Source organism: Grus americana, chromosome 2, assembly GCF_028858705.1.
Source record: "Grus americana isolate bGruAme1 chromosome 2, bGruAme1.mat, whole genome shotgun sequence".
Lineage (NCBI taxonomy): Eukaryota > Metazoa > Chordata > Aves > Gruiformes > Gruidae > Grus > Grus americana.
The window spans coordinates 129951097-129978049 of record NC_072853.1 but is presented as its reverse complement, the minus strand read 5'-3'; the positions used below and the strand labels follow the sequence as shown (position 1 = coordinate 129978049).

At 37.7% G+C, this 26953-nt stretch overlaps 1 protein-coding gene across 6 annotated transcripts in view; it reads right to left on the bottom strand.

Moving 5' to 3' along the window:
- TBC1D5 (TBC1 domain family member 5) overlaps positions 1-26953 on the bottom strand; it is a 322168-nt gene that overhangs the window by 40384 nt on the left and 254831 nt on the right. For 4 of the 6 annotated variants that reach the window (XM_054815645.1, XM_054815643.1, XM_054815647.1 and 1 more), the window contains 4 exons: positions 18078-18163; positions 13014-13282; positions 8992-9072; positions 3060-3223 (listed from right to left, as the gene is read on the bottom strand). In XM_054815645.1, the coding sequence (XP_054671620.1) occupies positions 3060-3223; positions 8992-9072; positions 13014-13282; positions 18078-18163 (600 nt within the window). The remainder of the gene's footprint in view (positions 1-3059; positions 3224-8991; positions 9073-13013; positions 13283-18077; positions 18164-26953) is intronic. The other 2 variants (XM_054815649.1, XM_054815648.1) reach the window with 1 other exon arrangement.

Genomic DNA, 26953 nt, shown 5'->3' with positions numbered 1-26953 from the left:
CGTGATGCATGACACTTTTGTTCAGGATTTTTTTGGTAAGAAATGAAGATTGTGATTGACCATGTTTGTAAATTATTTTAGTAAATAAAATAAACTTCTCTAGATTTTCGTTAGAAATGTTAACTTCTTGGGACTTTTTTAACTTACATATTTTCTAAATGGATGATTTGATTTTTCTTAACTTGCAACCTTTTATGCAGAAATTTACTTTTTAAAATATACAGTTTCTCCAAATTGAAACTTTCTTTTCAGTCAAAACCATCTTTCTCCTGCATTTTTTTAATGAGTTTTAAAAATGTTTATATTCACAAATTTACAGATTCACAGATTGGTAGGGTTCGGAAGGGACCTCTGGAGATCATCTAGTCCAACCCCCCTGCTAGAGCAGGATCACCTAGAGCAGGTTGCACAGGATGGCATCCAGGTGGGTTTTGAAGATCTCCAGAGAAGGAGACTCCACAACCCCTCTGAGCAGCCTGTTCCAGTGCTCTGTCACCCTCACAGTGAAGAAGTTTTTCCTCATGTTGAGATGGAACTTCCTGTGTTCCAGTTTGTGCCCATTGCCCCTTGTCCTGCCACTGGGCACCACTGAGAAGAGTCTGGCCCCATCCTCTTGACACCCACCCTTTAGATATTTATAAGCATTGGTGAGATCCCCTCCGTCTTCTCCTCTCCAGGCTAAACAGACCCAGCTCTCTCAGCCTTCCCTCATAAAAGAGATGTTCCAGTCCCCTCATCATCCTCGTAGCCCTCCACTGGACTCTCTGCAGTAGTTCCTTGTCCTTCTTCAACTGGGGAGCCCAGCACTGGACACAGCACTCCAGGTGCAACCCGTGATGATGACATTCCTGTTCATCCCATGGCAATGTTATAGCAATGTCCTCTGGTCTTTTTTTATTCCATATTGAAGGACGTATTTTTATGTATGTATTCCATTTCCACTTTGCTTGGGAAGGCCATTAATTAGAATTACAAAGATGAAGGGGAAATGGATTATCTTTCATCTGTTACACCAAGAATGACTGATTTTAAAAGCATCTTTTTATAAAGTGATTGATGCATGGCCGTGTTCCGACAAAGGTAATTTCCCCAATACTTAACAACATAATCTATATAATTATTAGAGATAAATGTAAACACGTAAACTAGTTCAGTTTTATAAATAAAACAAAGATGTGAACCTATTCTTTTCAAGTTGTCTTTTGCTTCCTGAAAACGGCTGTAAATGAAGCAACTATGAGACTGGAGTATTCTGACACAGCTATTTTGGGACCTCACGGTGAACTCTTTGGGGTTTTCTTCTCTACATGGAAAATCAGGTATCATGAAATTTACAGGAAAACAAAAACCAAACATCGTCTTGAGAAACAGAGAACAGATTTAAACAAACCTTTTCCTCTTGGAGCTGCTACAAATTCCTTTTCCCTATATTAAAGGTCAGTCAAAAATTGAACATACGGAAATAGATTTTGGTAGCCTAAAGCCTTTTCTAACTGTTTAATCATAAAATGCTACAATATAAAGTATATATCACAGTTCAAAGAATTCTTTTGAAAATATATGCTCTGCTCAGTTTATTGCGATTATCAATCTACTGAAAATTATCGTAAGGACTACAAATCCGTTCCAATGAATACTTTTTTGTCCAAAATCCTTGAAAAAAAAATTAATAAAATATCACAAATTTGGGAAATTATTTACCTGAAAAACATGTTAATTGTTAATGGATTCTAATTAAGTATGAATATTATAATGGAAAAGTCTTCTATGTCTCCTATTAAGAACTACGGAGGAATTAGTCTTAAACTCTACTAGTGCAAAACCCCCAAGTTCTGGTCTGAACAATAGTTGCAAACGAAAGCTGGATTTAGATCTTGTTAAACCACATAAAAAGAAAAATTCAATACTGGTATCTTTATTTTTCTTCAACTCATGAGGACAAGTAGAGAGATACTTAGTTGTTGTTTTAGTTTTAAATTCAATTCAAAATGTCTTAAATGGACACAAACCAAAATTATAGTTCCTTGTTGACTAACCACAAAACACAGCTTTTCCTTAGGCAACATTAAAGCATGTGGAACAAGAATTAAACTTTCTCTTTCAGTGAACAAAACCTGAACAAAGTTGTGCATTTCATTAGAACATTCTAAATATCAAATTTAAAATATGATGTGGCTTAACAAAGATTCCGCTGTTTAAAGACAAAAATGCTGATATGTTCAGATTAAACTTCTGCACGCTATTTACCTCCGAACACTTGAAGAATGCTGTAATACAGAAATATTGCTATTGCAATTCCTGTTTATTGAAGTTTTATGAACATACATTTGTGAAAATGGAATGGAGAAACCCACTATGCCTTCACCTTACCAAAAAATACAACTTTTCCTATTTACTATGTAGCTGGTTACTAACTAGCAGAAAGACAATGGGAAATGTGTATATAAAATAAAGAAGAATCCTCCTGCTCCACGGCATATGAGGTTTACCAAAGTAGTGATCCTAAAATATCTCTGAGGGGATGAGAATTTCTCTGGAACACAGCCATGACAAGAGCCAATTTTCTTAGATGAAACCAATCTGTTTAAATAATAGTATCTTGTGGCCAAATGGCAGGTCAGGGCTCTGCAAGAAATAGAACCGTGACTGCAGTCTACAGATGCTACAGACACTGGGAAACCTCTGATGTATTAAGGAACTTCAGGGACAACAGATGGACATGTTTGGATCTGCTGAGCATTTGTGCTCCCCACTGAAATGTTTATTAACTTCAAGACTACACCAAAAGTCTAACAGAGCAAATAAACTTACAGGACTTCTCTTTCTCAGAGGCAACAGGCTCTGTCACTGTTTCGTTTCAGGTGGGATTATGGGATGGAAGCCACAATGGAGATGTAACTCAACAAAAACCGTTGAAATAGCTTATTTCTGCTTTTGCCATTAACGTATGCTTAGGGAAACATTTTCAACTGCAAGTGCTTAATGAATGGGAGAAATGATTGGCTCTAACAAGTAATGCAGTGTGACATCAAAATAGCTTAAAAAGTTAAAGAACTTACCGATTCTTTTCTGCTCATAGTTTTGCTTTGGGAACGGGAGCGGGAGATTGTACTGAAAAAGGAATCCTTTTTTGACGCAGACAATGGTGGAGATCCTGTAAATTCACGTCCTCCAGACAAGCTCTCTATGCTTGGGGATGAGCTGATGTTTTTTGAACTTTGGCCTGTAAAGCAAATATAAAGTAACAAAAGAATTAATCAATGGGCAGTTTCTTTTCCCTGTAAATATTTCCTTGTCTTAATTGACATTCACTGAGATTCACAAATAGTTCAACACAGAATGAAATGTTGAAGTGTGTCAGCATGCACTGTGAGATTGAAGGACTATTCCAACATACATGGAACTTAATTTTTGTATGAACAATACAAAATCTAGTGTATATATAGATATATACACAAACACTATATATATAGTATATATATATATGCTAAACTATATATATATATACACACACATATAAATACCATCTCAGCATACATACTCTTATTATATCCATAGATGGAAGACTTTCTCTTCCCTGTATGGCATAATGAGCAAAAATACCATCTCATAACAACAACAAAAAATCTGATGTCATCAACACTGCAAAGGAAATCCTTTTTCTCTCAACAAATAAACTATAAAACTTGGCAAAGAAAGCTAAGAACAAGAATGTCAGATTCCAAGAATGAGTTGGACATTGAACATCTAGATGACAATATGTAGACTTAAAACAGGAAGACCTATGTTTGGGAAAGAATGTAAGTTCTCATGCTTCACATTTTAAGGCCATCTCCACCTAACAGACATTTCGATGAAGTCTACTCAGTATTTACTTATTGATATTTCATGCAGCTTTCCAAAAGAATGTAGTTTTGCCCACTGTCTTAGCGAAGACATCTAGGTAGAAGCCTGGGCTGTTTCACCATGACACGGTATGCAGCCAGGCAGTCTTTGATAAGGACCATTTGTTTCAGTTGAGGCCCACAAAGTGTTGAAATAATTAACTTGAATTTTTGTTTTGAATAGCTCCAGAAGAAAAAACAATTAATATGTCAGATTTCATTAACTTTCATTAAGAAAATGTTGCATTAGGACAGTTGCTAGTTTTAAAAAAACCTTTCAGTTAGGTTTATGAGGAAGTCAACCCAGTGTGAACGATGCAATTCTAGAATTTTCCATTCTGAAAAGTAAAATACCACATAAAATTGAAGTTCTGGAATTCTTCCTTTTTCTTGTTTTGTCGGCTATTCTGATGACTCTGTTTATGTTCTTGTTCCTTTCCTTTGTTTTTGATGTGCTTTTCATGCTACCACCTATAGCATCAAGAACGATCCTCTGAAACTAAATCACTCAGATGTCACAGGTGCAGCTGCATCTCCTTTGCCAGGCTGTGACTGAATTTGAAACCACCTCCCTTGCAGATGCCAGTGGTTCACCCTTCTTTGCTCTGAGCTGCTCCCACCCTCTATGCCAGTTATACTCCCAGACATGCCACATATTATTGCACAGACCTGACAATGCATTCAGTGTTTTGTCGTTGTGGACACACTACCAACTCTGAAAATACAAAACTAACTCATTTTCCAGAATGGGTTAGTCTCTCTTTCATTATGCACTGCAGTCTTCCCCCATGATACAGGTTTCTAGAGAAATGAAAGAAAACTAAAAGACAAAGAAATGAAAGAAAACAGAGGCAGAAAAGGCTGTAGAAAACACAGAAAGAAATTCAGATTTAGATAGACAAGGAGACCAGCTCTGTTGAGACCAAACATTTTAAACAAAAGGAAACAACTACCAAAACCTACTGATATAGAAACGTCTTAATTTAATTCAGTCATTTAAGATGTGGAATGGTAACTGTCCTCGAAGTGGTGTGGAAGTCAGCGGTGCCGTGCTTGGCCACCTGCCGGGTGGAGACAAAGCCCGAGCCAAGTTCTCCGCGGTGTTTGACCTACGCAGTATATAGTGCACAGCCGCAGCTGCATGAAACCAGCAATTCACATTTTCTTAAAGGAATAAATGCAGATCTATTGAAAATGTCCTCTGCAAGAAGACTGTTAAATGCAAAGAGATTGAACAAGCAAAGAATAAAACATCACATGTGACAAAACAGACCAAAAAGGACAAAACTCAAGAAAGGATGTGAGTTTAATATTCTCAATGTTTTCTGGAAGAAAATTGGCATATAAACTGCTTCCCACCTTCTCCTTCATTCTCTCCTGCCTGATTTTGCTCTTCTCTCCTATGACCCTCCCACATTTTATGTCCTGCTTCTCATAGTCCTTCCTCTGTCTGCCTCCTCCTCTTCTTCAGACCCCTCCACATTGCCTCTTCTCCTTCTGCAACTTCCTTATTCCAACTTTTTCCTTTATATATTCTTTCCTTATCACCAACTTCATTCAAACGCATTTTTCCATTTCTTCCCAGCCTTCCTCTAGTCACTCACTACCTACCACTTAGTCTGAACAGCTTCTTTAAAGTGCAAGAGACGGAGGCTGTAGATCTGACTTAACTTTTGCCTTCACATTTTATAAAGAAATGGGATATGCACTAATCAGGTGAACATGAATTTCCAATTCTGTAAATAATTCTAAAGAAGGAAAAGGAGAAAACACTGCACACCAAACAGCAGAAATAATTCAGTCACTTGCAAGTTTTTCGAAGATTTCTAATTTTAGGATAAAATCATGTCACTTGGCAACACCATTATCCTTACAGTTGCCTTTATGTAAGAAGGAGATTTTTCATGCGTTTCATAGTGGCAATTTACAATGGAAGTTTGGTTTTACAGTAAGTAAAACTTAAAATAGTTATGGAACAGATGAAATTACATATTTAGCAAATGAAGCATTTCCAAAAGAAATTCACACGGCCAAGCCACAGCAGCCAATATAAATGCTAAACATAAAAAAATCTATTTGGTGGACAAAGTACAATGAAAAAATATTTTATTATGTATATATCAGAGTCAATGGGCTCTCTTTCCCATCCTAGTAATAAGAAAATATCTTCCGCATAGGATCAAGATTAAAAAAAAAAGTTAAACAAGGAGCAATGTATGTTTCTCACATACTCCTCCACTGTATGGCCTGTGCTTAAACCACTTCACCTGCAAATAAGCAGATCATGTGGTGAAATTTCATAGATAACATTGAGAGAGAGACACTTCAAATATATTTGAGGAACCTATGCACATGAAATAATACAGCTTGGTAAAATGATAGAAAAATGATTGTAAGGGTTTTTTTTCTATATTCTTTCAGCTCTAAGGGAAAAAAGTCCAAAATATAATAGGAAATTAGAAAGACAGAGAAATATCCTTATGGCCACTGCTTTGCTTACTAAACAGCTACACCTCAAAAGATGGATCATAGTTCAGAGGAATGGAATATGCAACTAGCATAACTGAACAAGAAAAGAAATAAGCTTAGCTGGGATTTTGTGGACAGAACAATACAACTATCCTAAAAGGGAATTTGCTCAAATAACACCAAGAGCTTGACTAACCTGGTTCTTATGGATTATAAATTATAATGAAGATGAAAAATATGAACAATACGAGATACAATGGAACTAAGATAGAGATGCAGTAAAACAGAAGTGATAAAAATACTATTTCTGTATGTTTTATGCTCAGGTAAGAAGAAATCTTAGGATGCATCTGATCCTTCTGCATGAATAAGCACATCTGAGAAAAATACCATCAGGAAACCCTAAATTTTTATTCTGATTCCAACCCTGTGAACAGCACTGTGACATGGATTATTTGGTGATGTGATTAAGAATTAAGCAAGACAGAAAGAATAGCACTTATGAATAATTACAGCGTGTTGCAAGTCATAAAGCAGAGTTCTTGGATTGTAATAGGTTTTTCCAATTTCCAGAGGAGTCATCAGTTTTACAACTGTAAATAGGAAGAAAGCTGAAAGACAAGTCACACCAATCATACATGGTTTCCTTAATGTAGCAAAAAAGCCACCTATCATTTTCACAACACAGAAGTTTAGTGAAGCTGCTGCAAGAACAGTTAACGGAAGTCACCACGATGCTTTTGAAGCCTTTCAGATGTATCATGTGTGCACTGATTTCTGAGGTGTTAACAACCCTCACGTAACTTTGGAAAAAACACTGTAGCACCAATGCAGAGATTTCAGGCTCTCAGGAGGATTACACAAAATGCCATTTGTATCTTCCCTGTCCTGTGTTGCACTGATTCTGCATCTTTCTTAATAAGCAGCGTGGTATGTTCTCCTCACTCAACAGCTTAACAAGAAGGTCATTTGAGAGTGTTTCTAATTTTGGATTATTCCTCAGGAAAAAAGAAGCCTTACCCTCCATGTATCAATCAAAATGTATGAAGTGATGCAATAAACTACAGTTAATAACTAAACAAACTCTTCTTCTTTAGCAGCTTAATCAGCAACCTGAGAACATCACTGAACCAAAACTCTCATTTTCCTCTGCTCATTCTATCAATCTCAGATAAATACATCATGCCTTCTTAAAAGGAGATTAGAGAATTCTAATCTCTGACCATCTAAGCGTATACCAGAAGGTCCTAAAGCCTATATGAACCAGGCTGAAGAAGCCCCAAGCATGGAAATCAAATAAATGCTTATGAGGCACACAGAACAAATAGCTAAGGATCCCTGATGTAAGCAGTAGTCAGAACACATTACCGTGTAGGATGTCTCAAAAATACATATATGCACACTAAAATGCATCAACAGTTCACAGTAATGATGCACAAGATACTGTGGACTAAAAATACATGTCCCTACCGAGGTGCGAAGGAGCATCGTTACCTCCATACACTGGCTTCTAACTGGCTCACTACTTGCCTGTTGCTAATGATTGTTGGGGCAGGGTTACAAATGCGCTGTCTCAAAACCGTTTGGAAAATACACAGATGAGGTGGTGGGAGAAACGACTCAACTGTTGGTATTGCTGGCAGGGCAGACGGTGGAGACATGATGGAAGATGGAAAGTTGAAATGTAACGTGATCGATAATAAGGATTTATAATAAAGTGAAAGATGATGATGAGAGGAGTGGAGAAGACTTACAATGAAAGAAAAGCAAGCTGCAGGTCTTACTAAGTTTAAGTTAAGTTATAGGGCAGATAACCATGAACTTTGGAGGTCTCTACTAAAACATACGAAAAATCAGAGGAAGAAGCACAAAAGGCTTAGAAAACTGATGGCTCATTCTGTCTGGCCCCTACAGAGGAAAAGAATAGCTTTCATAGTTATAAAGAGAGCAAGGACAAAGATACCAAGCAGAACAGAAGTAAGGCACGATCTATAATTCAAAACCATTCAGATCTGCTCATCTATTACACTGTATTTGCCATAGTCAGGATGTAGAGTATTAAAATTTGCAAAAAGCATGGTATGAGTTTTATAAAACTTTTAAACTTCAGATAAATTAGTTTCCCTTTTTCTCCTACACTGAAATTGGAACAAAGGCTTCCAGCACTTTTCAAACTTATTCAAACCATCTCATCACACAAATCCCCATGCTTATTTTTTCAGGCCGAGGCAGGTAAGTTCCTCTTTAGCCAAGCGCATTAAAGTAGACATTCAGCTCAAAATACTTGCCTCAAATTTAACAACAGGGAAGTAATGCGACTAAAAGAGGCGTTGATGGTCGAATCGCCCCACATGACAAATTGTGAAATGGACTACAGAGGACAAGGCAAACACACATTTTTAACAAAGACGGATGCTGGCGTACAGCGAACGTAACCGAAGGGCCACACACAGCACAGTCAAGGAGCGATGAAGCGAAGCTGCTTTTTTTCTCTCTACACAACAGTGCCACTCGGTGGATGGACAATGGCAGTGAATGGAGATGCCACGCATGGAAAAAACCCGCGGGGGGGTGGTTGGGCAGCCGGAGTGTAACGCTGCAGGCACAGAAAGATCCGCCGTGGCTGCAGCAGCCGTACCTGGGAGGGCAGGGGGATGCTGCGCAGGGCCCGGCAGCCCAGCATCGCTGCCTGCAGCATCGCTGCCGGCGCCTGCCTCGCCTGGTAAACAAACAACAGCGTTAGAAGGTCTCCTGAACAAATGCAATTCGGTGAAGAGCTGCAGCTTTGGGGTTTTTAGCCGGAAGACCCTGCTTCGAACACAAACCATATTGTAAGAGCAGGAAAAAACAAAATGGGAAGTTTTAATAATAAGTGCATTATATGCTGCATTCAGACACGTGTGAAAAAGCAGTGTTTTTAAGAGATTGATTATATTAAAATCTGGACTAAAACAAACAATCAAAACCATTTTGTTTCTGGTAGTTTACACTGGCAGTGTCATCCTGCTAGTTTGCTTTTTTCCCGGCACCACACTGCCATTTGGTACTCAAAGAGTATCCAGTTTCTGCACGCTCATGAATCCAGTGGAACGCAAAGGGCAACAATTCTGGGTTTTTTCCAGACTTTTTCATTACCAATATTTTTGTCTTTCAAGACAATGAACTCAACTGACAACCCAATGAACTCAAGATTTGAGTTTAAACTTTGTGCCAATGAACACCCTCATTATGTAGGATCAAGAGAATATTTTAATCCCTTTTCTATTAGCAGGCTACCTTGCATAAGTAAGCAGTAATGATATCCAATCTTCTTCTGTGCTGAGGACAGGCTGAATGGGATTAGTATATTATTAGAAGGAACTGAATTTCCAATTAGGTGCCTGGATACTTCGTTCAACTGTGATTTGTGATGCTGAAGACTCATCTGGAATTACAGGTTTGCAATTACGAGGGGTTTTTTTTAATATTAGTCTGTCATTTTTCCGTTTATATTATCTGCATGATATGCATTTTTCTCTTAAAGAAATTCAGCAAGCACCAAAACTTCGGAGTGAGAAATAGTTACTATCGATTACGTAAAGCAACCATCCTTGCTCTAGAGCACAGCACAAGCTACCCCTGGAGGTGACAGCACGAATGGCACCAGTCACTGCTGCTGCTGTCTGGCAACTCCATCGGAACAGACCTGTTAACGCTGGGATAGGATTATGTTGCCGGACCTGCAAGATATTTTGTTACCAAGGACTTCTTCACACTTAATAAAAAAAAGCAGATCAGGCAATTAATTTAATCTCTTCAAACTTAATAACCCTCTACATATTAATTTAAATTATCAGCACTACTTGAGCATTCAAAACCTGAAAGGACTAATATAGTATGAGAAAAATGGATAACTTCCTTTACTGTCTTTATGCCTGTCAGATTTACAGCACTTCAGTCCGTTACACTGTCCAACTGAGTTTCGGTGAGTGTTACATCAACTGGAAGTGCAAACGTCTATCCATTTCAATCCTAAATCCATGCCTCTGCCTATCATCTCAGCTAAATAACCAAGCTCCAGGAGGCTGCAGGGAGCTGAAAACACAGTGAAGAAGAACAGGAACATGAGACAACTAGTGACAGCTAGTCAATAACTTGGGGAGCCTTATAGTTACACACCACACCAAGTAATTTCTAGATACTCAAAAGCTAGAGCAGAATCCAGAGTTTGAAAAGAAGGAGTGCAGAAGGTAAAAAGGCACGTAAGAAGTTCAGCACAAACAGGAGTGGAATGAGAGCTTCTCTGGGGATGGATATATCCTAAATCCTAAATCCTAATGCCTGGGACAGAAGTATCCACAACTTCTCAGAGCTCCGGAGATGCTGTACAGCACTTTCTTGAAGTGGTGATACTGCTGTCCTTCTGCACAGAAGTTGAGAAGTTATTCTCCATTTTAAGGTGTGGTGGAGATCGTGCTGCATTGTTTACAAAGGTATCTGCATCATGCTTCAAAAGGGTCTTTTTAACCTCTCTCTGCCACAGCATCATTGCAAATAGGGATTTTTTTTTTTTTTTTTGCTAAGCTATTCCTACATGTAAAATTACTTCAGACAGAATTCACCGGGCAGCCTCTAGGAGACTCCATATTTCCTCTGCCATTTAGGCTTCTCTTTAAAAATATAAATTACAGCACTCGCAGATGTGGTTAGCTGCCATCATTCACAATTTCTATCCAACTGCAGGGAATATATGGATAACTGTACAGGTCTGGAACAACAAGTATGGCACTAATATGTAAAACAAAACTCACTGTCATCTCAACCTATTAAAAAAAAAGTATATTTACATTTTATTGCCTTTAAATTACTTCTGCAAGTGTTGTTCCAAATATGGATAAACAGAGTAGAGTGAGAGGAAGCTGCAGGTACCATAGTATTACAGTATGTTTTACTTCCTCTTACTATGAAAATGTTTTGTGCCCTACATCATAAATTTGCATAATTTCTTGATAACTTTACCAATTCTCCATGTTCCAGTTGATACAGAAGTATGTGCAGAGTTTATACATGACAATGACCAAACATAACTACAGTTTTTATTCTGATTCTTGTATGGAAAATGTCAGGTGTATTTCTGGATGATGTAACATGTTACTTGGCACGTACAAGTATAAACAGGGTGATCCTTGACCAGCCAGATCAAGATTAAGCTACAGTCAATTCCACCTATAGAAGTTGCTCCAAATTTTACAACTTTTTCATATTAAGTAGGGAAAAGAAAATGACTATCTGAGGACCATTTTGCAGCCCAAAAGGTAAAAAAACTAAGCATGTGATAAGGGAACTACGGAAAACTTTTTTTTAAAAAGCAAACAAAAGAGCCTGTCCAAAACTGTGGAAATGATTTCGTTTCACACCTAATTTTACTTCCATTGATGTGAGCAGGATTTGCATCACGGATTCAAACAGGACTATACATGGCAATAGTTAACTACAAAGCAAACAAGGCCATCGCCCAGCAGAGAAATCACGGTTTCAGGGCCACATTTGCACACCATCGAGGACTGTAAAACCCTTGCTGGAGCAATTTCTGAGATTGTTCTAGGATTCTGAGAGAAGCTGCGCATCTGGATTTTGCCCAGCAGCTTTAGCGGCCCTTCAAAAGTGCCTGCATCTCTCTGCTTCAAGCCAACAGTTGTGCCTCTGAATTCTGCTCCCTCAACATCTGCTGGGGATGCGATGCATCACGAAAGACTGACTTTGGACCATATGGGTCAGGACACCAACTTCAGCTACAACATGTTATTTCCCTTCTCTTACACTTTCAAATCGGGTGAAAAATATGATGCAATACTACATAATGGTTCAGGGCAACCAGCACCAGTCTTCAAACTTATAACCATCACCTAGGATGAGTTGCTAGAAGCAGCAGATACCGTACCGCTGCACATACTCTTTGCAAAGAACATACCGCCATAGGCCGTTTGAAGATGAAAAGCAGTAACACACCTTGAGCCTGGCAGAGTATAGGCAACAGCTACGGAAGCTGAGCTTGTGGCTCTGTTGTTTGAATAAACTGTCCTTGAGAAATATAAAAACAAGGCTCAAGAAAAAGAAGTAGTATTTACCAAACAGAAAGTAGAGAGGGTCATCACAAATTATTGAGGCAAATACGTGTTAATGTTCAACTAACTTCTCAAATAAGCTCCACACATTCTAAAGGGAATAAGATTTCATTTATGAAGAATTACTCTGTAATTGATCTAACTTCCTTCACTCGTACTTGGCTAATATTGTTATGCATGGGATTTGTGCCAATTACCTGAAAAAGCCTATAGAAAATTAGTCTTACAAATATGTTGCATTTAAAAGACTGAAAAATTAATTGGCTAATGTTTATAGTAACGATGTAGTTTGTTGGTATCTCTGATGTAATTTCCGGTTAATATTTTTTTAAAGGTTCAAAACTTCCTATAGTATTTGTACATTCTTGAGATAACATCTAATTCTGTATTACATTGCAAACGTGCTGTTGTACTTAGCATGGATGTTCTGCTTAACAAAATTCTGTTTCTTCTGTTTCCTCCAAACATGTCCCCATCGATACAGAATCAATAAAAGGACTTTCTTCAGTCCTTAAGGCGTACGACAAAGCTTCCCTGCCACGGGTTTCACCTTTACCTTTGCCCAGCTGAACTGGCATGCTTTCGGACTTCATCATCCTCTGCTGCTGTGCCTGGTGGTGGTGATGCTGGTGGTGGTGGTGGTGGTGCTGGGGGGTTTCCACTGAGCTTCTGATGGGCACTGCAGGGGGAGGAAAGCTGCTCCCGCCGGCGGGAGCACCCACAGCCCCACCTGAAGCCATCGCCGGAGCAATGAGCTTCCGGCCAAAATTCAGTAAGCTGTTGGAGACTTTGTTAATGTTCAGTGGGGCAGCCTTAGCGCTGGCGCTGAAAAAGGAAGAGTAGAAATCATCATATCCTTGCCAACGGTTTGGACAGATATAGCAACGCATGCATTGGTCTCCAAAAATGGGGGATGGGGGGCGGTGGAAATCCAGGATTCGAACATTACAAAGAAGGTGTTTTACCACAGTCACACTGGAATATACACAGGAACCATGGGGATTGCATGTGGTGCGAGTTTTTCCCACCCAGTAGCGGACAAATTGTTTTGGCCCTTCCTGAAAAATGCAAACTAACCCCAAACAAAGTAAGTTTGCACCAATTTTCTTAATTTCCCTTTTTAAATGAAAAAAAAAAGAAAAAAGAGTGGCAAAAAACCAATCTAGGCTCTAAAGCACCGAAAACTTCATAAAACTGACTTTTTGCACTTCTTTGAACCAAAGACTGCTTTAATATTTACTTCTGCTAGATTGAATTCTCTTAACTGTTTAAAATAACTCAAACCCAAACATTTCTTTCAAGAAGCAAAACTAACACTTGACTCTATTTTTAGGTTGGCAGAGCTCGATGTCTCTTCACCTTCCGCCCAGCCCAGCCATTTCAAACCAAGTCCTTTTTAACGGGAATCCTGATTTCAAGTGATTTTGGCCGAAGAATGGCTTCAGGGTATAACACATATACTGGATCACAATCCTTATCATTGTTACTTTTTATTTTTAACTACAGCGGCTATTTAATTCACTTCACTTATATGCAACATTAAGGATGAGGAAATTGTCGAACCATTTAATCTGTCTAAAATAAAGAGGCAAAGAAGCTTCTAATTCCCAACAGAAGTGTTCACATAACCCAGAGATCAGCAAAGTCATTCCTATTTATTCATGCAATATTTTCCTGTTTTATATAATTAATGCTTGAAATACCCTTCACAGAAATATATCACAATCACAGAGACCTTTCTGCTCCTGAGGTTTTATTTTAGTGATCTGTACTTCAGTGATATAAATAGCTGTCTTTAAAAAATGTGAAGAAATACATTTAATAAAAAACAATACAATCATTGTACTGGGGAAAAATAGTTTTGCAATGTTTTGGGGAAGTTTAACTAAAAATAAATTACAAATGAATTAATATAGGTGACTTGTAATTTGCACTGGCACCTGGAAAAGTAATTTTGATTTCGCTTTTCATATCATTTCCCTATTTGTCTCCTGATATGTTTTTTATAGAATACACAATAGAAATGCTCACACATATATAGAACATATTCAGAAAAAAACAGCTGAGTTGTTTAGACTCAGAATAGATACGGTTAAAATGAGAGGAAGCAGAAGAAAGTATGTGAGCCTGCACATGCACGAGAGAGAGCTCCAAGCTGTACGGGGCCCTTCTGCCATACACTGGTGATGAGGAAAGACAGCACGTGGCGTTTTTTAGGAGTACCAGCAGCACAGAGATGGGGACAATGTGCTGCTTCCCAATTTAGGGAAGCTGGAAAAGAATGATAGCTGAATAACGATTACGGGATGTTTCTGTGTCTCTCCATTTTATTGATCACTGCCAATATTACAAAAAGTCTTTCTGTAGCCACCTGAGAATGACTGACAAAGTCACTAAAAAGAGAGCATCGTCAGAACTTTAAAGTACTCTTGCAGGAGTCCTAAATGGTTTCAAAAGCAAACTGAATAGGTTCTAATGATTTTAAGGAAGAGGACATCGTACAATGCTTATTACTATTGAATTTTACTCTGCTGCTACCTAGCAGATTCAGTTATTAATCAGTTTCCCAAGGTACTGCAGAGACACTTAAGGAAAAAAAGGGATTTTTTTCTATTCCATCACATCTATGTGGCATCAGAAAAGTCAGCACAGGAACTTTTGTTTAATGTCTTCTCCATTCCAGAAAGAAAACAAAGATTGTAGCTTTGAAGCTGGAAGAAGAAATGCCAAATTCTGGCTTAGCAGATATCAATCAGTTACCAACAGTTTGCAATGAATCTAATTACATCACTGATTGCAGGGGTCATACCAGTAATAACTTGGTTGAGGTTCAGAATCCAAACTTTAGTATATTTGGCATATTTTTTTCCCTCAGTCTACTGAACCTAATCACCAAGACTGGAGTGGTATATATCACTCAGTCACCTGAAACATCACCTTAGAAAGAAGGTAATGGCTTGCACGTTGAGTCCTAGGTTTGTGTTGTCTCCAGGTCTAGAGCCTTGATAATCAGTAAAAAACCCCCTTGACTTTGCACAAAAAATGACATTTACTGGAAGTAAATCTTATTCTCTGACAGGCTACTCAAGCAACAAAGCCACTGGATGCTTTGAGCTAACTGCCTCATTAGAATCATGATGGTCAAGAGAGGCAGGAGACAAAGCTTACACAGAGGCTCGTGTATTTATGTCTACCAGCTTGTTTCCTTCTTGCTTCTTTTTTTCAACTATATTTTGCTTAATAAAAAGTATTAGTTTTCCTTCTACACTGTTTAATTTGCTGCTTTGACATATATGTAGACCAGGAGAAGTTAGTTTATTTGAATTTTCAGATGCTTGGAAAGAGACTGTTTTGAGAAGTTTCACTTTACAGGAACAATAAACATCAAAAATCTTCTCTAAGCCATTATGTCCAAAATGTGATTTTAAAAAATGCTTTCCACAATAACATGCAATAATGTTTTATAATTATTTAAGAACTAGAAAGGATAGTTATCGCAGCTGCTAATATCTATGTGTGACTTGGATCTATGAACTGACACTGCTAATGATCAGCTCAGAACACATACACATACATGAGAAATAAATAATGATGCTATCTAAACTTCTTGTCAAGAGGTGGTCTTAATAAAAGTATTCTGAAGTAAAATTTATTGTGCAATTTCTCTGAATCGCAGCTTCAGAAAATGAACAATAGAGAGGTGCTAGATCTCTGGAGGAGGTACGTTAAAACTCAGCTGAAGTTCAGGAAAATAAGAACAATGTATTTCTTACCATTTAAATGTCTGATATATTAATGCAAAGGATGATTACAGCCATTAAACACAATGCTTACATTTTAACCATCTAAATGTACCAGACATGCACAACAATTACAAGAAAAATGCTGATTGATTAAGTTGTAGAGTTATCAGCAGATGCATTTAGAAGTAAGGCATCGGTTTAAAAATACGAGTATCAAGGAGACGTGAATTCCATCTATGAAGCAAACAATTTTGTTTCATCACAATAAGCATCATTGACCTTGACTGTGAATAGCGTATTTTTAAACTAGCAGTAGGAAGATGATTCAATCTCTGCAGTTTTCTGCTAAGATGAAAATGTTTTGTTTTAAGCAAGCCTTATTCAAAGGCATTTCTCTCTTCAGTAAGTAGCCATTATGAGAGATGAGAGACAAATATATGAGTATGATGGATTAAAAAGATTTATATATGATAAAATAAGCAATATCTATTAGAGATTTGCCAAGATATTTTAAATATATCATTGAGCCTGTGGAATTAAAGATGAAAAAGACCTGGTAGCTGATCTAATCCATCTCTCTGCTGACTGCAGAAACATTTCCTAATGTTACATCTTCCAGTTCTCTCTTTAGTCCAATCTTAAACAGATTTACCACATTTGACCTACTCTAAATGTTCCTGTGTTGAGATAAATTTATCTCAGTTATTCCTCTATCTGAACTATTCTAAGGAGATTCTCCTCTCCTTTGATGTTGATCCTGTGTGTATATATATACACATATATATATTCCTACATAGATTGAACGGACATTCGTTTCCTTAGAATTTAGGCTTCCAACAGGTATAATTCTTGTTTGGGCTTCATGATTTTTTTTTTTTTAAAAATAATCCTAGAAATGTTTCTTTTGGAATTTTCAAATAACATATTTTTCAAGTTTAGGCAACTCTCAAGACCATTTTTTAAAAGCACAAACAAGTAAAAACATTAAGAAAATGCAACAGAATGCAGTAATTTTTGACACCCTTCCCCAACTTTAAAGCCTGGTTTTAAAAATAAAAAAGATGCTTTTGCAGTTGCTCTACTCAGCTTTAATTTCTGCTCCTTTCTCCATTTTTTAGATCTTTTTAATCCACTCCATTTTAATTTTAGCTAGCTTTTAATGCAACTGATTTAAACAGAATTTGACAGAGGTGCAAACGTCTGAAAGCCAGCAAGTTCCTATGAATCAGCAAGCACAGTATATGGCCGGGGCCACGTGCAATCCAAGAAACTGCCTGTGACGGTAGGAACTGAAGCAAGGCATCGTGTCGTGCCCCGCAGCCACCAGCAGCCACCGGCCACCAGCAGTCGGCACCCACGCCGTGGCCACCCAGTCCGGGCACGGGCACGTCTACACTTGTGACCACTAGATAAAAATCACCTGTACGCATACAAACCATTTCTAAAACAAGGGAGGAATGCTCCAAAAAGGTTTAGTAACAAGTCCTTCAAACAGGATATACATTAATTTGATTTAACTTACGCAGCTTCTGGTACATGGATGCTCCAGATTGCGATTAGACGCATTATCAGAGGCAGTTCAGATACAGAATTCACATTGGCAACGTTTTACCCCCTGCTTTTAGTATACACGTCACTACGTACGAATGTCCTTAGCCTTAAAAAAATGCCAGCAAGCTGACTACAACGCTATCTGTAAACCTTTAATTTTTCATGTAATAATAGGCAAGGTAAAGATTAAAAATAAATGTCATAAAATCAACACGTGTGCTTCTACTGCTGCTTATGTAATTCCTGTTTAGGAGAAAAGTGACTTCTGAAGCATTTTGTTTATGTAAGGTCTTAGTTCAGTGAACACATATTCAGAAATAGCTTACCGGGTTTTGTTCATCAAGTCTGCTCCACGCGCTTTGTAATAATCTAAATTTTGTTGGAATTGGTGAGTCACTGGTCTTGGATTTCTCTAAAAAAACATAATTAAAAAAAATTTAAAAATTATGTATTTTTAAAAAAGAATATCTTATTGGAATTTTCTGGGAGATGTAAAGCAGAGACAAGAAGTATTTCCATTAATGAAGAATAGAAATTTCAAGAATAATTTCTCTTCCCAGGATTTCTTGATTTCTAAAGACAGTAATGCCAGTTACATAAAAGTGAAGTCTTAAAATACCTAAAATAATACCAAATGTTACCAGTAAGTCCACCCCATGCTCACAGAAATTCGCGTTCCTCCGCACAGCGATGGGGCTGTCGGCTGTAGTGGTAACAGTTCTAACTAAATCAGTAATTCCTGGACAAGTTCAGGTATTGATCTGATTTCTTCCTTTAGCTCAGGTATAGAATTTTACCGTCTCCAAGCTAAAGTGATATGTTTTTAAAGAAAATGGCAATTGTAAGGAGGAACTATAGCTAACATTTTGAACTGAATGCATTGCTAGCAGCATCTCATTTAAGCAGAGAATTAAAATTTAGCAAGACAACCTGAACATTGCCACTAGATGGCACACGGAGCCTTTTTTCTCTCCGAATTTCACCCTGCTCAAAACAGAAGCCACGAATAAAGAAATTGTTCTCCTATAATAAAATGTATATAATTAATATCGAAACCAGAAACCACTTGTTAGTTTCCACCTCTGCCGCAGTGAAACTATTTTGCTGAAGCACGCTGCCTTCAGTAGTTCTGCAATCATCCTTTTTGGATCTAATAAGCCACCAAACGTTGAGTAAGTGTAGACTACATCGTACGCATAACGTATCTTTCATTAAAGTAATGCATCCTGAAGGACATTATTTGGAAAAAAAACCCCAAAACCAACTATGTAAAGTTAAAGTTTAAAAAAATCACAGATGGATGAAATCAAAATAACAGAGCTACAGAGAGGATCTCTTTTATGTACATAGAAAATTTAGAAGACAAATGGTTTAAAATAATTAATTTCTAGTGTAAGAAAAAACAAAATGGCACATTTCTGCATAATGATCAGATATACTGTATAAAACAGATCTAAATACTTTCCAAATATTTGCTTTAAAGGTTTATTCATTCATAGGCTGTTGCCTTATATTCTGATCTGCCTTCACAAGTCTGGCTAGCAGTAAATACAGTTTTAATGAACTACGCAGTGACCTTTCAGAAACAGTTGTTCACTGGTGAGAGTACATTATATTTTTGACAGAGTCAGTCTTCAGCTGTTTCAGTTTCACATGTTGTATATCTGCCTTCATGATTTCATTATAGACTGGAGTATCCATACTCTATCCTCTCATTTTCCATGTAACTGCAGGTAACTGTCCTTTCTTGGAAACCTTCTTATTTTTGGAGGAGGATATAGGAGTTGCATTTTAAAGACCAAAACATTTCATGGGCTCAAAAGGAGAGAGGAAGATTTAAAGAGGTGGTAGATATCAAAGGCCAGGATGATTTCTGGGGTCAAATTTAAGACCGGGAATTTCCAGATCATTTCACAAAGTCAGACTTAATCTTGTACGAAATGTCTCATTTTGTTTCTTTGGAAACCCATTAAACATTTTTTAAACATATCCTGTTTGTAATGTTCATTAAAAAATGAAACAACAACTAAAAGCTATTAGACAAGCATTAAAAAAATCCTCATCTATCCTACCACCCACATTGTAATGGCCGCTGTGTGTTTTTCTTCTCCTGTTACAAAAACAGTATTTGCATAACTCTACCCATTCATATGGCTTATAAGTCAGTCCTCATCAACTGACAGCAATAACAATGAATCAGCTTTAGTTACTATTGCTCTAGTTTGGTAATTCAATGCATTTCTATGATAATCAAATCCAAACTGACGTGATGAGGATAACTGATGGTTCTGCAACTACTATGCGAGTCATCAAAATAGTGTAACTTTTCTCCCATGAATTAAATAAGTGTTTTCTTTATGTATCTGGATGACCATTTCAACAAGGTGGAAGAGTAAGATGGTTAAAATAACGGGCAATTCTAAGTCATAAGGCAGCCCTTTGAAAAAATCACGTTACCAGATGCTGGTCAGTTTTGCAGTTTGTTTCCAATAACTCAGTATATATTTTAAACTTAGCAAAACCAGTAAAATTTCTTTTCCACTACCCAGTAAATAATAAAAAATATTATTACACATTACTCCTGAATTTAAAAAAAATAAAAAAACTGAAAAGATCATGTGGGATGGTTTCTTGAAACATATTTATGCAGAAATGACAAGCAATTCAAGACACGAAAGGCTGATCTACTATCTAAGCACTTAAAGCCATTAATAGGAATAATGATCTAACTCGAACATATGAATGAGGCTCAAGCATTACTTTCACAGGGGCCTATTTAAATTCCTATGAGGTTTAAGGTATCAAAGGAAGAAGCAGTTTAAAGTACTATTACATGCAGTGAAAAAAAAGCTCCGAGAAAAAAATGCTGTTGAAAAAACATTAGAAATGCAAGACAGTAAATACCCAGGGTTACTGCTGCAATTCCTTTTGTAAGACCACAGAGATATCCTTTTGGAAAATTCCATTATTTAAAAAAAAATCCTCCTGACATATATGTTAGCAGACAAGTATCTGTGAAGTATTCCCACAGAAATTTTAAATACGTCTGAAAACTACACTTCAGTCAGCAAAAAATATGGTTTTGTGAAGAACTTTATGTTATTGTGAAGACATCCTTTAAATTTTACTTTTTAAATATAATAAGCTGAAAGGAAGATCTACACAGTTACAGTGTCTCTTCCTTATCATTTTCAAACCAACTCTCCTCCCTAAGAATGCAATTTCAGCTATCCCCTGTATTACACTCCATTCATTAGGACAGAAGACTACACAAATTTATTTACAGCAAAACATAACTCCATTGTCTAAAATATTCAAACACATTTTTTTCGTACACAGGGCAACTTAGAATGATCCCATTTACATTTTTAATTCCTTAAGCGAGTAAAGATTTTCCTTTTCTTTTTCAATTTATGTAAGTATTTTGACTAGTACCTCAGATAAAATCTTTTTTCTTACAGGATAAAAATGCTGTTAAAATGACAGAGAACTCAACCCTTCAAATTAGTGCTTTATTGAATCTCCCTAAGAAATTGTGTAAGGGGCATTATACAGATTAACACATTTATGTTTTTCCCCTTCTAAGGAAAGAGGGGGCAGAAATCAGTGAGAAAAGCTGCCTGTGCCAATACTAGAAATCCCTCTTCCCCACACCCAGGTTGTAGGAGGGGTCTGCTGGTTTAATAATTCTTCTAATCTTAATTTCTAGCTAGACTGAGTTTAGTTTCAACTGGTAGAAAATGCCCAATATATACTTTTAAAAGGACAACGTACGAAATTCAGATATAGAAACACACATAGAAATTGATGCGATTTTGGACTTTGTCTCTTCAAAATGTATTAGCCACAGCCCAAAGGGAAGAGATGCCGGAAAACGTTTCAGGTATCTCGGAGGTACTCCTGCCTCTCAGCCCTTCCTTGCCTAAAAGATGCCCCCCCCTTCGACCTGACCGCTGAAGTCCTAACCCCCGTCCTCCTGCTTCTGTTCCCAGTCACCACCAGACTGCCCACTCCAGTTCCCACGGCTGGCAGGAGTTTGTGGGGAATTTCTCTTTGCCTTTACCCTCCTCCAGGGACACGGGGACGAGTGACGCTATACCCGCGCCCGCTCTTTTCCTAGGCGGGGGGGTCAGGCTGTGGTCGGAATCACACCGAACGCAGCAGAGATTCCTTAAACTTGCATAAACCGCTGAAAAGCAATTCCCACCAGTTAAAGATCGTGCTCCATATGCTCGAATTCCCTAGTATAACCCTTTTCCTCCCTCTCCTCCGGAGACGTATCGCGTCACATCACCCACGGAGTTGACACGATACAGCAAAGCACACTTGTGCGTGACAGAAGTCACAAGCGGACTGCTCTACAACATACCAGGAAACCCAGGCTACTGCTGCAATGTGACGTTTCACCATCTGAATAAACATTATTTGTAAAAGTTTACACGCAGGTGCAAGCGGAGGAATCTGTTCAACGCTCTTTTTTTCCTCTTTGTCGAGGTATTTCCTTTCCCCCCCTTTAGAGAAAAAAAAAAAAATACAATCTTGTGCAAAATCTGAAGGCTCAAAGTAAGAGACAACAATGAAAAAAGATTTTCAATATGTCTGATGAAAAATGAGACTTATTTTAGCGAACATGCTATTGCCTCAATGCCAAGGGAAAAGCACTCGTCATTAGAGAAATGAATTGCTCAGCTGTTTATAAGCAAAAAGCTCTGGGGGAATTTCTCAAGGCCCAAACCACACAGCATTGCAGGGTTACACAAACATATGTTGCAGGTGTTTTAGGGTAGACAGGTGGGAAAACCTCAGCTACTGAAAAATACTCCACTTAATAGATTGTATCTGAGACTAGATAACCTAAATGCAACAGAGACAAAAACCAACAAAACAGCCGCAGTGAATTACACGCACATGCAGCAATAGGCTCACCAAAATAATCATCTTGCTAATGCCAAATGGGATTTTTTTAAACTACGTTGGGTTTTTTTTCAATATATTAAACAAATGCTGCCAAACATACATCTTTTTTTCTGAACTAATAATATTTTAAGCCTAAACCAAAGAACAGACTGAACTAAACATATATAAAAAAAGAGAAAGATAATGATGCAGTGTTGTTGTTTTTATTTAAATATTTTTAAGGAGCCGATTTGCTCCTTTTCCCCCCTCTTTAGCTGACAGGCCAATTTTGGATTTTTTCACAATTCTTGTGCAGTCTAAAACTTTTTTTGTATTAAAATGCTATTTCTTTTCCTTTCATTTGTTTCTAATGTGACTGGGAAAGGTTTTACCTTTTTCTTAACCTAGGCGAAGACGATACAAACATGGCAAAAATTTCGACTGGGAACAGAGCTGAAATACAGCAGCTCAGATGTGGATAAGAAATACAGTTTCTTCAGTTAGGCCTTACTAATTAATAAGAAGTGCATACTAATGATTACCTAATAGCCTAGCTGCAGAGAGAATTTCACCTTTCCTCTTATTCTTCTGTCAGGTCGCCAAGCAGCTGTCTCCCCTCTATGACTAGACTTAGACAGTATAAGCAATGGCTTAACATTACATAAATATATTAAAATATTTTGTATACTAAACAACCAACCCAGCCCAAACTCTAGAGCACCCAAAGCAAATGCCACTCCCCAAACAAAACTTTCCTTTCACCTTCTAATCTTCCTCCTCCCTAGTTATACCTTCTGCAGAACACGCAATCCGCTGGAGGATGAAAGGTATTCCATCCACCTATGAACCACCTATGAGTTAAATATTTACTAAAAAGGAAAAAAAAACCCAGTGAGACATTAGAGGACGTCATGTGCTATTGCCAATTTTGAAGTGGTTCGAGGCCAATAGCAAAATATCATCCAAACCATGAGTATGGTGTATGAAAGTATGCACTCTGTGTCCATACTCTGTGTATGAAAGTAGCACAACAGGAAAAGGATCCTGCACAGAACTAATAAAGAACTTCCTTTAATCACAGGAGTCAGGAGATCCGTGCGCTAACAGTGGCGTTGGCAAAGAACACCATAATCCTCAAAGTGGGAATAATGTTTCCTGTTTAGATTTTTCAGAAAGATGCCGTGGGTGTCAGTCGCAGAACTCATTATTTACAACGCAGTAACAGCATGAAGAATTATCATGTTTAATAATTTCTAACGAAACTTAGGGAGTGTTTTTTTTCCCCCCAAACAACAAAAATTCCCAGAAAGAACTGAAAAGGAAAGAAATTCAGCTAATTGGGTCAAGGCAGGAACAAACCCCTGAACTCCGATCAAGCTGAAATAAATTATCTCTGGTTTTGTTACGTGACAAACCTCCATTCCCCCGGCAACTAGAAATTTCAGATACCAGGAAGATATTTTAAATACCGTGCATTATGGTCTGGTTTTAACTTCATACACACATGCCTTCTCTCACATGGGCATTCTATGACAAGAGATGAAGGACTGCAAAAAATGACAAGTGAGATTTAAAAGCGCTTCAATGACTTGACTGAAAGAAATTGCTAGTTGTATATTTTGGCTTTTTGTCCTAACCGATTGGAAAGTCTTTTTTTTTTTTTTTACAGTGTATTGCATTTTAACAGGTAGATCAAATCCTACCAAATCAGCTTTTATTGATACTCCAGACAAAAAGACTCCGACATGCCAACGTTCAAGTTCATAACCTGTGTAAAATCCCCATCTTGCATCAACAGAATCGCTTAAGTACCTTTTAAATCTGCCTCTTAATTTAGTCGCCTATTTTTCAGCTGAACCCTTGGTTTTAAGAAGTAAATTAACTAAATAGTGAGGTATAAATCTGACAGTGTTCAGCCCTACCCCGTGACAGATTTATGCTCTGGCATCTTGCAGCCTCGCACGGTTAGGAACAGGAGTTTTACAACATTGTGGAGGAAAGATCCAGGCTTTTGAAAGGAACACACAGCAAGCCTCCCTTTAAACCCTGGAATGCTCCAAATTATGAGATTTAAAATATGACATCTTTATGTACAGAAAAGCTACCACATTATGGTTTTATTGGCACTCGTTTTGGACAACCTGCATAACTCACGGACAGCTTTTGTGAGTAATGCAGTTATCCGAAGCTTACACTGAGAAAACCCTTATAACCACACTTACAGCATTATATCTTCTCCAGATACATGCTTGTACACAAATCTCACGTTTCAGGGAAAACCAAGAACGTTCTAAGGTGCTATTTGGTTATTTCTGCTACATGGAAAAGAAACAGATTAATTTATGTTCTATGTGTAATGTGCTACATAAAACACTTGAAAAAGGTCCCTAGGGGAGTGAAAAAGGCTCTTTCAAAGAGCCCCGTGCACACACCCAGCAAAAGGAATATGACATCCAACTCTTCCTCTAAAACGCAGAGACAAGCTAAGGTCCTGGTGCTGTGGGACAAGCAACACCTTTCATTTTAGGATTCCAATAATGAGGATACTGCAGAGCCGTTTTGATCTCTACTGCTCCTTAAAAAGATAAACGACAAAGATTCCTACCTCACATCTCCAAACCTAGCTTTCCATAAAAAGTTACAGCAAAGGATAAAATGTACCATTCTTACTTCCCTCTTTAAAGTATACTGCTCTTTCAGAGAAGCGTTCCCCAATACAAATGTACTCAAATAGCTTTGTATACAACAATTAATACATTAATATTTACCATAAAATGTCAATACACCAGCAGTATATCTACATTTATATCACAAGAGACTGAACTTAAATTCCATCATAAAAGATTGGATATGATTCAGTAGCTAATCTTTCATACATTATTGAAAAGTTATGAATCTATTTTTATAGAACTCAGTTTGTGTTTTGCAAGTTTTAGTCAAACAAATAAATTATGATATGGAGAACTTTTGATTAGGTAGAATCAAAGTGCTTTAAGTGTGTTAGGTGCTTCCTTTCGGTAACTACCTTGCAAACTGGAAGTGATTAATTGAATTGTCAGGTTGCACACAAGAAAAACCATAATCACCTCACTCTAACACTGTTAAATGCATTTTATTAGTGTAATTTTATAAATAACATCATTACTCTTTAGGAGAGGGTCAGTAGCTTTAGCTGACTTTTTAAACAGAAGTAAACCAATCATTTGAAAGAAACAGCCCCAAGAAATTCACAAGCAATAAGTTTTATTGGTAGCTAAAGTAATTAAAAGCTTAAAGTGCTTCAGCTTCTTGCTTTAGCATCAAGAACAATAAGAATTGCTTTTACTTTGCTACTAAAGATACCAACTTGCTCCAAGAGAAAGAGTAGTTTAAAGTTTCAGCTTCTAAAGAGAACTTTCTCTTCTATCTTGCCTCTCTAAAGTACTTGCCCTTTATGTGACAGAGCTTATGAATTCCCAGTCAATATTAAAGGGAATGCTGATCAGCACTGAAGAGTAATTCCTTCCCTATTTCCAAATTTTCCCCAATTGCCCCTCTGGCCTGAATATGATGTTGGCACATCTCATGCCTTCTGATTAATAGGGAAGACGCCTCGATAAAAGGCATAATTATGAAATCTGCAAATAGAAGATTAAAAAATGAAACCACTTTTTTTTTCCCTTGTGTTTGCAATTCTTAGCCCAATGACTGATCAGCAAGTAGTTGCCTTGACTCTTTATTGAATAATGCATGTACTACTTGCTGTTCTATACAACACTATTATATACTAGTTTTGATACTAGTTGAAAGTAGAAACAATGGTTCCTAACTCGCCTTTAGGCATCTCCTCTGAAAGACTCCACACCTCTCCACCTGCCCAGAGATCACCAGCTGCGCCACCAACTCCTCACCACCCTCAAGGGCAGCAGCTCTCCTGCTCGGTCACACAAGACCGGTGATGAGAACAACGAAGTCAAGTTGCCAGGCTCTGCTCTCACTCTGCTCTCACTGCCAGGAGTGGACTACAGCACCATCTTGCTCGGCCCTGCACCCAACTGGGATGAGTCCTTTGTGTCTGCACCATCCTACCTGTGGTGCAGCTTTGTCTTAACTATGAGAGGCATCACTGTTCAGGAAGCTCTTATTTATTCTGTATTATTTCCCACCATTTTCCTATTCATTTAAATGTAATGGCTATATAACTTGCATTGATACAATACTTGTGGGTTCTCAACCAAAGAACGGGCCTGTGCATACAACACTAAAGACAGAGCGATACTGGAAACTGCATTGTTGTTGGCAGTCTAGGAGATCAGCTTTCTCCTTC